General features: G+C 41.7%; 1 protein-coding gene across 1 annotated transcript in view; it reads left to right on the top strand.

Moving 5' to 3' along the window:
• The window catches only part of FBXO38 (F-box protein 38), a 102,812-nt gene that overhangs the window by 58,651 nt on the left and 31,366 nt on the right, over nt 1–12,795 (top strand). Inside the window, exons 17-18 of the mRNA XM_040406601.1 lie at nt 4,605–4,707; nt 5,740–5,906. Coding sequence (XP_040262535.1) covers nt 4,605–4,707; nt 5,740–5,906 — 270 coding nt within the window. The remainder of the gene's footprint in view (nt 1–4,604; nt 4,708–5,739; nt 5,907–12,795) is intronic.

Here is a 12,795-nt window from a genome sequence, read left to right as displayed (position 1 = left end):
ATTCCTGACAGAATCTAGCCAAGGGGGGCCCTTGTACAGGAGTCTCAATGTCAATCCCCATTGAAATCCTATCAGTCCCTGGGTTTATAACACAATTAAAATCTCCATTGACTAGTGAGGGACACTCAGGCCAACGATCTATAAAGGCTAACAAAGAATTTAGTATTTCAAGAGAGAAGAGTGGGGGAATATAAATAAATTGCCCTGCTGATCAATAGAGGATGCCCGGCAGACAAAATCAATCCGATTGTGAACTAAAACTGACACTCCTCTAGAGTAACTAGATGCACGGCCCATCCTCTATCGAGTCGAGCAATTCTCTCCCCAGTGAGATGGGTCTCCAATAGGCACACAATCGCTGATAGAGGTCTCTGAACTAGATCAAGAACCACTTGTCTTTTAAGCCTATCCCCCAGTCCCCGAACATTCCAGGTTAGTATTTTAATCGACATCCACTAAGCCAAAAAGCTCCCCTCCTCCTAAGAGACGCATCGCAAACCCTCCCAATCCTCTTGATCCCCCACATTACTGCACCAGATCTCAACTATGACCACTCCTCCAACCCCTCCAATATCAAAGAAGAAAAATACAAATATAGAACGCCAATGCTTAAATATTAATTCCGATCCAACCAGTCCAACACAAGATCAGGGGTGTTAAAAAAGTTCCCCCCTTGAAGATTATCCGGAATTTAGCTGGATAAACAAATGAGTATTTAATGTCCCTTTCTTGCAAGCATTTTTTGGCCGCAGTAAAACTGCGTCTCTTTTCTTGAATCTCCTTAGAAAAAATCAGGAAAAAAGGACACTTTACTCCCATTGTATACGATGGGGGGGCATTCCCGGGCCCTTCTCAAAATCATATCCCTGTTGCGTGAAACAAGTATCTTCGCCATTATTATCCGTGGAGGCCTTCCAGGAATTGGTTTACCTCCTTGGACCCGTTGTGCTCTTTCTACCAAAAATAATGGTGAAAAATGTAACTTTCCAAGTTTCTCAAAAATTAAGGACTGTATCATTTCAATCATATTCTGTCCTTCTGTGCCCTCTGGTATACCCAGGATTCTTACATTACATCGCCTTGCTTGATCTATCCTTCAATTCCACCGCCTTTTTTTTAAAGATGTTAACATCTATCCTTAGGGAGGAAATTTGGGTTTTAAATATTTTTGCTTCACTCTCCAATTTCCCCACAGATTTTTCTATAATTGTGACTCTGTCCCGGATGTTGGAGACATTGTTCTTTATCAGGGTCACATCAGACAGGATTGCACCTAGCTGCGTTGAAATGTCTTGTATTGGATTTCTTTCAGTGGGGAAAATTCAGCAATAGACAAATCAGTAATGTCCTCCCTCCCTCTTTCCCCCCCTCGTCCGCATGGGTACAATCTTTCACCTGCTCTTGTAATTACATTAGATTTCCAAAGCTGCTCTATTTTTGCAGTTTCAGTAGGCTTCTGCCCTGTTTTAGAATGATCCAATGATCGCCTATTTTGCTTTGGACCTATTTTTTTTTCTCTGTTTTTTTTTTTCCTTCCTCCTCTCTTTTTCTTCCCCCTTTCCTTCTTTCACTATTCTTTTACAACAAAAAATGAAAAAACAAAACCTAACAGAAAATATATCCAGTATGAGCTGATCTACCGTTCTTCATATGATACAGTCCTGATCAAAAGTTTACGACCACTTGAAAAATGCCAAAAAATCATATTTAGCATGGCTGGATCTTAACAAGGTTCCAAGTAGAGCTTCAACATGCAACAAGTAGAAATGGGAGTGAGACAAAACATTTTTTGAGCATTCAATTTAATGAAAACAACAAATAAACTGAAACAGGCTGTTTTTCATCTGATCAAAAGTTTAGGACCACACCTCCAACAAACCCCTAAACCCCCCCAAAACAGAAATCCAACTTCTAAACATGAACTCAGTAATGAGTAGCTCCGCCGTTATTGTTTATCACTTCAAAAATTTGTTTCGGCATGCTTGATGCAAGCGTTTCCATGAGGTGAGTGGGAACATTTCTCCAAGTGGTGAAGACGGCCGCACGAAGGCCATCTACTGTCTGGAACTGTTGTCCATTTTTGTAAACTTCCCTTGCCATCTTTCCCCAAAGGTTCTCAATTGGATTTAGATCAGGGGAGCACGCAGGATGGGCCAAAAGAGTGATGTTATTCTCCTGGAAGAAGTCCCTTGTCCTGCGGGCATTGTGTATTGTAGCGTTGTCCTGTTGAAAAACCCAGTCGTTACCACACAGACGAGGGCCCTCAGTCATGAGGAATGCTCTCTGCAACATCTGGACATAGCCAGCGGCCGTTTGACGCCTGTGCACTTCCTGAAGCTCCATTGTTCCACCGAAGGAAAAAGCACCCCAGACCATTATGGCTCCCCTCCACTGTGGCGCGTAGAAAACATCTCAGGTGGTATCTGCTTGTCATGCCAGTAACGTTGAAAACCATCAGGACCATCAAGGTAAAAAAAAAATCTCATCAGAGAATAAAACTTTCTTCCACCTTTGAATGTCCCATGTTTGGTGCTCTCTTGCAAAGTCCAAACGAGCAGTTCTGGGGCGTTCAAGGAGACGAGGTCTTTGAAGACGTTTTTTTGTTTTTGAAGCCCTTCAGTCTCAGATGCCGTCTGATGGTTATGGGGCTGCAGTCAGCACCGGTAAGGGCCTTAATTTGTGTCGAGGATCGTTCAGTGTTTTGACGGACAGCCAATTGGATCCTCCGGCTCAGTGCTGATGAAATTTTTTTGGGTCTTCCACTTGACTTTTTTGTTCCATAACCCTCAGGATCATTTAAGAAATTCCAAATGACTGTCTCACTGCGTCCCACCTCAGCAGCGATGGCGCGCTGTGAGAGACCCTGCTTATGCCGTTCAACAACCCGACCACGTTCAAAAAGGGAGAGTTTTTCTGCCTTTGCCATCACAACGTGTGACTACCTGACAGAAAATGACAATGAATCCACATCTTTGCACAGATTTGGCCTTTTAAAGGCATGTGGTCCTAAAGTTTGGATCAGCTGAAAAACAGCCTGTTTCAGTTTAATCGTTATTTTCAATTAATTGAATGCTTGTTGTTGCATGTTGAATCTCTACTTGGAACCTTCTTAAGATCCAACAATGTAAAATATGTTTTTTTGCCATTTTTCAAGTGGTCTTAAACTTTTGATCAGGACTGTAGCAGGATTGGAGCCACAGTTCATTCAGCCAGCACTGCCATGACGAGGAGGATGTATAAGGAACCAGGAGCCACCAGTAGCTTGATGTCCACGCAGTGCTTGAAAAGGCAAATGCCAAACACAGAGGAGGAAAGAGGCATGAGTAGGGCAGCAGATCATCCGAGGCAGAACAACAGAACAAGAAGCCCACGACAAAGCAGGCTGCAGCATCAGATGAACAACCAGAAAATAAACTATCAGCAAGCAAACGGAGGGGGAGGCAGACACAGGACGCAGAGGAGGATCAGACAAAACCTGAAGACAGAGAAAGCCCAAGTTCGGGTTACTTCAAAACTCCTTCCTCAGAAGCCAGCACAAACATAAGGTGGAGAGAGACAGGGAAAACCAGAGGGCATCGGGCACACCAGCATCCTGAAACACCAAAGAAATATCTGTGTCTGTAATACAGGGCCCTTCACCCCCGCAAACTTCCTTTAGATCAGGCCGGCGTACAGCACCTCCGGCGCATAGAAGCCACTCCGGCCGGTTAGATCGATCGAGCACAGCATGGCGAGGTGGAGGGGAGGGAGAGCGCCACTCAGCACGCACCTACATCATCACGTCACACCACGAAGTTTAGCAATATTTAGTATAGCTTTTTATGCTTAAAATATACAAGCACATGCATGTTTTTGTTCATTTCTAAGGAAAAAAAAAAGTTTAAAATGTCCAATTTTCATTCAGATGAATACCTTTTTTTTTTTGTCACTTTGAAGGCGTTTCTAATGTTTTGGCACTGTATAACATCTGTACTGGCAGTACGGTGCCATAAAACCAGAAATAGAATAGAAAAATAGGCTTCCAAAATGCGCTCCAGTCCTTTGAGGTCTTGTGGTGGGCCCAGCCAGTAGATAAATTAAAGTAGATCCATTTTCAGAGTACAAACAGACAGTAATTGTTTTGCTTTAAAATCTTTTGTAACAGTTAAAAAAATAAAAAATAAGAAAGGAAACATTTTCCATAATTTTTTTTTCTTTTTTTTAAAAATATTGTATCTGCCCTCTAATTGAAAAAAGAAAGGTCTAATGTGTCATATGGAAAATTTCAAATACATGTAGGTTGGCTCAGAATTTAGTTATTTGCAGTTAGATATAGGCACATTGCTAAAACTGAAAACTTGGCCTGGTAAAGAAAGGGGGTAAAAGTGAAGCGGTTAAGATTGTATTACTGAGAGGCACATGACAATAGTCTGAAGCTAGGAGCAGGATGTAATATGCATATCAGAGGTTCTAAAAAATAAATGAATGAAGATTGCAGTCTGAAACTTAGTTTGTATAACACTAACATGTAAGAAGCATGTCCGTAGATAAGAACGTGATGTTACTGGAAATAGACTGCGTAGTGTGTATTACATTCTATACATGGAGTAAATATGTTTTTCTAGGTTTTGAATCTTAAATCGAAGAACCTTGTGGGTATTACCTTAACTAACTGTGGCATCACAGATTTGGTCCTAAAGGATTGCCCCAAAATGATGTTCATCCATGGTAAGTTTGCTGGTCGGTATGAAAAAAAAAAAAAAAAACTTGCTCTGCAAATACTTTGATAATCAAAGTATTAATGTAAATGTGCATAATGCTTGGTCATTTTAAATCTACCTAATTCTCTCCACTTTTGCAAGGTTCGTATTTTGCTTTTGTGTTACTTCCTGGGATATGTCCATATGAATTAAAGGGTTTGCCATAGGGCCTGGCTATGCCATCAGTGTCCTGACTGCAGAGTCAAGTGGCAGCTGCGCTAGGAGAACATTGTAAACTTAGAGGTTATCCCATGATTAATGTAAAAACTGAAAATCAGACCTCATATAATACATGACAAAGCTGGAACCAGCCCGGTACCTCACATGGATCCAGAGATTTCCCCATTCATTTCTTCAATTGCTCTGCTAGCTTTATATCAAGCTGGCAGCTCATGGGGCATGTCCTTTGTGCTGCAGCTCATGGGGCATGTCCTTTGTGCTGCAGTTCATGGGGCATGTCCTTTCTGCTGCAGCTCTCTCCCTGTCACCGCTCAGGAGGTAGTTGAAGGATAGAACTAAGCATGTGCATCCATGTCTGCAAGGATAAGTAAAAGAAGAAACAGCAGGTGGTGCTTTACAGATGCATTTTATTGAATAACTCAGTGGCTATGCTAAATTTATAATGCAATTACAAAAGTATTCAGATCAAAGCGCTGATTTGAAAATTGCTGAATATTTTAAGTTGGACAAACCCTTTAAATTGCAGTCTCTACAACTTTGTCCTATCAAGGGAGGTCATATCAGTCCCCCCCCCCTTCATCAGACACGGGTGACATGTTCTAGTGATATGCCACCAATATCTTTAGTAAGACAAGCCCAATTAAAGAGAAACATGCAGCTATTAGTTTTGGTCTTTTATTGAATGTACTAATGTGTAGATAGAATCATAATGGGAATCGGTTTCAGACATACAAGTTGCTTATTGACTTGGTCTATGGCTTTTAGTTTGTGTATAATTTAACGTTTTAACGATTGATCTGTATTATTTTTCATTTTCCAGCAACACGATGCCGTGTACTGAAGCACTTAAAGGTGGAAAATGCTCCAATAGTCAATCGCTTTGATTATGCTCAATGTAAGAAGCTTAACATGGAACAAGTTCTTGACCAGATCCTTAGAATGCCCCCTGAACGAAATCGAATCATCTACCTACGTCCCATGCAGCAAGTAAGCTTTTATTATCGAAACACTTTTTAAAAACTAGGATTTCTTATTAAATATCTATGATTAGCGAACAGGTTTGATACTAGAATTCTTGGAAAATGTTCAGTTTTAACTTCCATTCCTGGAATAGTCTGTTAAGCGTGTCATGCAATTGGATGTCTAATATATATATTTTTTTAATCTTCTCTAGCGTATTTATTTATAACTGAGCTTTATTTTCAGTCCATTAAATAAAACTGAAAAAATAACACTTAGCTTTAGTTTAATGGTACGGCAGACAGATGCACAAAGAAAATGCTGTTGTTTGATCTTGAGACTTTGGAGATGCTTCAATGACACTAAGGAAATTTCCATCCCTGACATGGGATGTTAGGGCAGCCTTGCAACAGCTTTGGGGTCAGGCTGCCTATCTTGCATAATAAAGTTAACATTTAAATGGATGGTTGGGTGGTTAATTAGATTGCTTTCAATTCCTTATATTAATAAAAAAAATATATATAATTTTCTTCCCACTTAGCATTTGCTTTAGATATTTACATGGTGCTGACCAGGTACGCCAAACAATGCACATATTGTATTGTATGGCAGTTGTTTGCAGCTGTCATGAAACTACAACTCTCATCATGTCCAAAGAGCTTGTCTCGCAACATCTGGAGAGCCACATCGTGAAGAACATGGTTGTATAGCATAGACTTGTTTCAGTTTCAACCTTGGCTCAAAATTATTACAGTTTGTCTTAATTTTAATGAGAGAGATAGGAGATGGAGTTTAAACCAGAAGTTTACATACACTATATAAAAAGACACATATGCATTTTTTTCTCAATATCTGACATGAAATTAGAATAAGCCTTTCCTGTTTTTGGTCAATTAGAATTACCATAATTATTTTTATTTGCCAAATGCCAGAATAATGAGAGAGAGAATGTTTTAAGACATTTTTATTACTTTCTGCAATGTCATAAGTTTACATACACTAAGATTACTATGCCTTCAAACAATTCTGGACTGCCCATATGATGACGTCATGTGTTTGGAAGCTTCTGTTAGGTTTGTTGGCAACATCTGAGTTAAAGAGGACCTTTCACTAGAATAAAAAAAATGTAAACTAAGCATACAGACATGGAGAGCGGCGCCCAGGGATCTCCCTGCACTTACTATTATCCCTGGGCGCCTCTCCGTTCTCCCGGTATAGGCTCCGGTAGCTTCATATGTTCAGTTCAACTGGGTGGAGCCTGCCGGCGTCTCCTTCTCCCAGGCTGTAGCGCTGGCCAATCAAAGCGCTCAGCTCATAGCCTGAGAGGTTTTTTTTTTTCTCTCAGGCTATGAGCTGAGCGCTGCGTTTGGCCAGCGCTACAGCCTGGGAGAAGGAGACGCCGGCAGGCTCCACCCAGTTGAACTGAACATATGAAGCTACCGGAGCCTATACCGGGAGAACGGAGCGGCGCCCAGGGATTATAGTAAGTGCAGGGAGATCCCTGGGCGCCGGTCTCTCCATGTCTGTATGCTTAGTTTACATTTTTTATTCTAGTGAAAGGTCCTCTTTAATTAGAGACAGACCTGTGGATGTATTTAAATGCACACCTGAAACACTGCTTCTTTGTAGCATCATGGGAAAGTCTAAAGAAATCAGCCAAGATATCAGGAAGAGAATTGTGGACTTGCACAAGTTTGGCTCAACCTTGGGTGCAATTTCAAGATACCTGAAGGCGACTCGTTCATCTGTACAAACAATTATACGCAAGTACAAACAAGATGGGAATGTTCAGCCATCATACTGCTGAGGAAGGAGACTGGTTCTGTGTCCCAGAGATGAACGTGCTTTGGTCTGACATGTACATATCAACCGAAGAACAAAAGCAAAAGACCTTGTGAAGATGATGGCGGAAGCTGGTAAGATAGTGTCAATATCCACAGTGAAACGAGTACTGTATCAACATGGGCTAAAAGGCCACTCTGCCAGGAAGAAGCCATTACTCCAAAAGAAACATAAAAAAGCCAGATTAATGTTTGCAAATGCACACAGGAGACCTACATTTTTGGAGACATGTCATGTGGTCTGATGAAACTAAAATTGAACTTTTTGGCCATAATGACCATCATTACGTTTGGAGGAAAAAGGGAGAAGCTTGGAAGCCTAAGAACACCATCCCAACTGTGAAACACGGGGATGGCAGCATCAAGTTGTGGGGTTGTTTTGCTGCAGGAGGGACTGGAGCACTTCACAAAATAGATGACATTATGTGGAAATAATGAAGTAACATCTCAAGACATCAGCCAGGAAGTTAAAGCTTGGGCGGAAATGGGTCTTCCAAATGGACAATGACCCGAACCATATGCCAAACTGGTTACAAAGTGGCTTAAGGATAACAAAGTCAATGTTTTGGAGTGGCCATCACAAAGCCCTGATCTCAATCCTATTGAAAATTTATGGGCAAAGCTGAAAAGGCAGGTGCGAGCAAGGTGGTTACAAACATGGCTCAGTTACACCAGTTTTGTCAGGAGGAATAGGCCCAAATTCCGACCAACTATTGTGAGAAGCTTGTGGGAGGATATCCAAAACGTTTGACCCAAGTCATACAGTTTAAGGGCAATGGTACCAAATATTAATGAAATGTATGTAAAATTTAAATTTGTAGAAAGTAAAAAAAAATGCCTTAAAACATTCTCTCTCATTATTTTGGCGTTTAGCAAATAATAATTATGGTAATCCTAATTGACCAAAAACAGAAAAGGTTTATTCTGATTTCATGTATATATTCTCTATGTATACAGTGACTATAAAAAGTCTAGACACCCCTGTTAAAATGTCAGGTTTCTGTGATGTAAAAAAAATGTGACAAAGATAAATCATTTCAGAACTTTTTCCACCTTTAGTGTGACCTATAAATTATACCACTCAATTGAAAAACAAACTGAAATCTTTTAGGTAGAGGGAAGAAAAAATATAAAAATTAAATAATATGGTTGCATAAGTGTGCACACCCTTAAACTAATACTTTGTTGAAGCACCTTTTGATTTTATTACAGCACTCAGTCTTTTTGGGTAGGAGTCTGTCAGCATGGCACATTTGACTTGGCAAGATTTGCCCACTCTTCTTTTCAAAAACACTCCAAATCTGTCAGATTGCTAGGGCATGTCCTGTGCACAGCCCTCTTCAGATCACCCCACAGATTTTTAATCTGAATCAGGTCTGGGTTCTGGCTGGGCCATTCCTAAACTTGAATCTTCTTCTTGTGAAGCCATTCCTTTGTTGATTTGGATGTATGCTTTGGGTTGTTGTCATGCTGAAAGATGAAGTTCCTCTTTATGTTCAGCTTTCTAGCAGAAGCCTGAAGGTTTTGTGCCAATATTGACTGGTATTTGGAACAGTTCATAATTCCCTCTAGCTTAACAAAAGCCCCAGTTCCAGCTGAAGAAAAACAGCCCCAAAGCATGATGCTGCCACCACCATGCTTCACTGTGGGTATGGTGTTCTTTTGGTGATGTACAGTATTGTTTTTGGGCCAAACATATCTTTTGGAATTATGGCCAAAAAGTTCAACCTTGGTTTCATCAGACCAGAACACCTTTTCCCACATGCTTTTGGGAGACTTCAGATGTGTTTTTGCAAAATGTAGCCTGGCTTGGATGTTTTTCTTCGTAAGAAAAGGCTTTTGTCTTACCACTCTACCCCATAGCCCAGACATATGAAGAATACGGGAGATTGTTGTCACATGTACCACACAGCCAGTACTTGCCAGATATTCCTGCAGCTCCTTTAATGTAGCTGTAGGCCTCTTGGTAGCCTCCCAGACTTGTTTTCTTCTCGTCTTTTCATCAATTTTGGAGGGACGCCCAGTTCTTGGTAATGTCACTGTTGTGCCATACTTTCTCCACTTGATGATGACTGTCTTCACTGTGTTCCATGGTATATCTAATGCCTTGGAAATCCTTTTGTACCCTTCTCCTGACTGATACCTTTTAACAATGAGATCCCTCTGATGCTTTGGAAGCTCTCTGTGGACCATGGCTTTTGCTGTGGGATGTGACTAAGAACATTTCAGGAAACACCAACTAGAGCAGCGGAACTTTATTTGGGGTTAATCAGAGGCACTTTAAATGATGGCAGGTGTATGCTGACTCCTATTTAACATGATTTTGAATGTGATTGCTTAATTCTGAACACAGCTACATCCCCAGTTATAAGAGGGTGTGCACACTTATGCAACCACATTATTTTAGTTTAATTTGTTTTCTTCCCTCCACCTAAAAGATTTCAGTTTGTTTTTCAATTGAGTTGAACAGTTTATAGGTCACATTAAAGGTGGAAAAAGTTCTGAAATGATTCATCTTTGTCTCATTTTTTTACATCACAGAAACTTGACATTTTAACAGGGGTGTGTAGACTTTTTATAGGCACTGTGTGTGTATATATATGTGTGTGTATATATATGTATGTGTGTATATATATATATATATATATATATATATATATATATATATATATATATATATACATATACACACACACACACACACACACACACACACACATTTACATACACAGTGTATCTCTCACAGTGAGGGGTTGTGTCTGGCAAGGCAGGTATTTGATTTGGTGAGGTCAAATACCGGACAGGATTTTAAGTGCCGGTCCGGGTTTAAGTGCCGGTCCACCTGGCTGTTCTTAACTAGGCAGCTGTGCTCAGAAGCGTGGTCTCTGTTTTTGGGATCTGAGGCTTTGTTCCGTGCTGGAGGGCTGAGAGCCGCATGCTAGGGGAACAGGCCCCCTAAAGCCTGCTGTGGACTACTGGAGGCAGAACTGCCAGCAAGGTGACTTGTGTTATATGAACTTTCCAGTGTGTGTGAATTAACACCAATACTGCAAAGTTACGTGCTGTTTTGTGCAATTGCCTCGTGTGATTAAACACTGACGTTTTAAATTAAGAACTTGTATTTTGCCTCTAATATGTACAGCTGAGTATATGTGTGTTTATGTATGTCCGCTAAAGGAATCCGTCTCATTTACAATCACAAAATTTGGCACACAGGTACATCAGGTGTTCGGCAAGGTTTTGGACCGGGTCTCAGCTCTCTAACATATACAGTTTCTGAGATATTCCCAAAAAATGCATTAGCCAATAGAAGCCTGGTCACATGACCCTTATCAGCCAATAGAAGCTCACAGGCCCTTAGTCTCCACATACACAGTTTTACACTAGGTTTCCATAACAACCCAGCCATTTTACTTCAATGCTGTAAGTCAACTTTAAAGGAAATCTGTCACCAGGTTAATCACTATTGCAGTAAAGCCATGGCCTAATTGCACTTAGTACCTTTTTTCCAGATGTGCTTTTGTTCCAGCAATAGATGTTTTTATCCTCTAAAAATCCAGTTTATTTGGTATGCAGTAAGGTGGCCAGAGTGGCTTCATTAAGAGGACGGTCGGCTATGGAGGTCAGTGTTAAGGAGCGGGTGCTGTAGAGGTCTCTGTTAAGGGGGCGGGGTGTTGAGGTCACATTTTAAGGTAACAGAGAACAGAGCTCTGTGGAGGTCCCTGTTAAGCGGACGGTTTATTGTGTAAATAACTGTTAAGGAGACTGGGTACTGTGGATATTACTGTTAAAGGGGCGGGCACTGTGGAGGTCAATGTTAAGGGAGGAGGGGACTGTGGAGACCAATAATAAAGCGAGCAAGGCGAGGTACTGTGAGGTCACTCTTAAGGCACCGGGGTACTGTAAAGTGACTTAAGGGAGCGCAGTACTGTGGCAGTAACTGTTAAAGGGGCAGTCGCTGTGGAGGTCTCTGTTAAGGGGGCCGGGAATGGTGGAGGTCACAGTCAAGGGGACTGTAACCTATAGTCAGTGTTAAGGGTTTTTTATTTATATATATATATATAATTAGCAGAAGGACCCGGCTTCGCACTAGTATTTTTAATCTATTTCATTTAATGTTTGTGTGTGTCGTTAAGATATCAACAGTATCCACTATAACAGTGACCCCCCCCCCCCACAGCAGCCGCCCCTTTATTAGTGACCTCCACAGTACCCCGTCTCGTTAACAATGATTTCCACAATAACTTGCCCCCTTAACAGTGACCTCTACAGAGCTCTGTTCCCTTAAAATTTGACCTCCACAACACCCCGCCCCCTTAATAGTGAACTCTACAGCACCCTTCCCCTTAACACTGACCTCCATAGCGGACCGTCCCCTTAACTGTGACCTCCACAGTTCCCTTAAAAGAAATCTCCACTACGCCCGCCCCTTTAACAGTGATCTTCACAACATCCCGCCCCCTTATCAGTGACCTCCACAGCAGCCCGCCCCTTTATTAGTGACCTCCACAGTACCCCATCTCCTTAACAGTGATTTCCACAACACCCTCTCCCCTTAACAGTGGCCTCTACAGCAATCTGCCCCTTAACACTGACCTCCATAGCGGATCGTCCCCTTAACTGTGACCTCCAGAGCAGCCTGCCCCTAGGGTGGCCAGAGGTCCGGTTTTAGACAGGACAGTCCGGCTTTTAGACTCCCTGTCTGGCGCAGGGCCTGGACGGACACAGGAATGTTATTTTAAACAGCTCACTCTCAGACAGCAGCACTGTCCGTCTTTTGAGGGTGGCCTGAATGGCCACCCTACCTGCCCCCTAAACTGTGACCTCCACAGCACTCTGCTTCCTTAACAGTGTCATCCACAGCGCCCTGCCCCTTTAAAGCTGACCTACAGCAATGAAGAAAAATGGCTGGGTTGTTATGGAAACCTGGTGTAAAACTGTGTGTATGTGGAGATAAGGGACATGTGACCGTGTGTATGGCAGTTGGGATATGAAGAGAAAGACTTGCAGGCTTCTATTGGCTAATGTAGGTCATGTGATGTGCCATATTTGCATTTTTGGGGAATATCTCAGGA

The sequence above is a fragment of the Bufo bufo genome, chromosome 1 (genome assembly GCF_905171765.1).
Source record: "Bufo bufo chromosome 1, aBufBuf1.1, whole genome shotgun sequence".
Classification (NCBI taxonomy): domain Eukaryota; kingdom Metazoa; phylum Chordata; class Amphibia; order Anura; family Bufonidae; genus Bufo; species Bufo bufo.
This window is presented reverse-complemented; position numbering and strand designations above follow the sequence as displayed.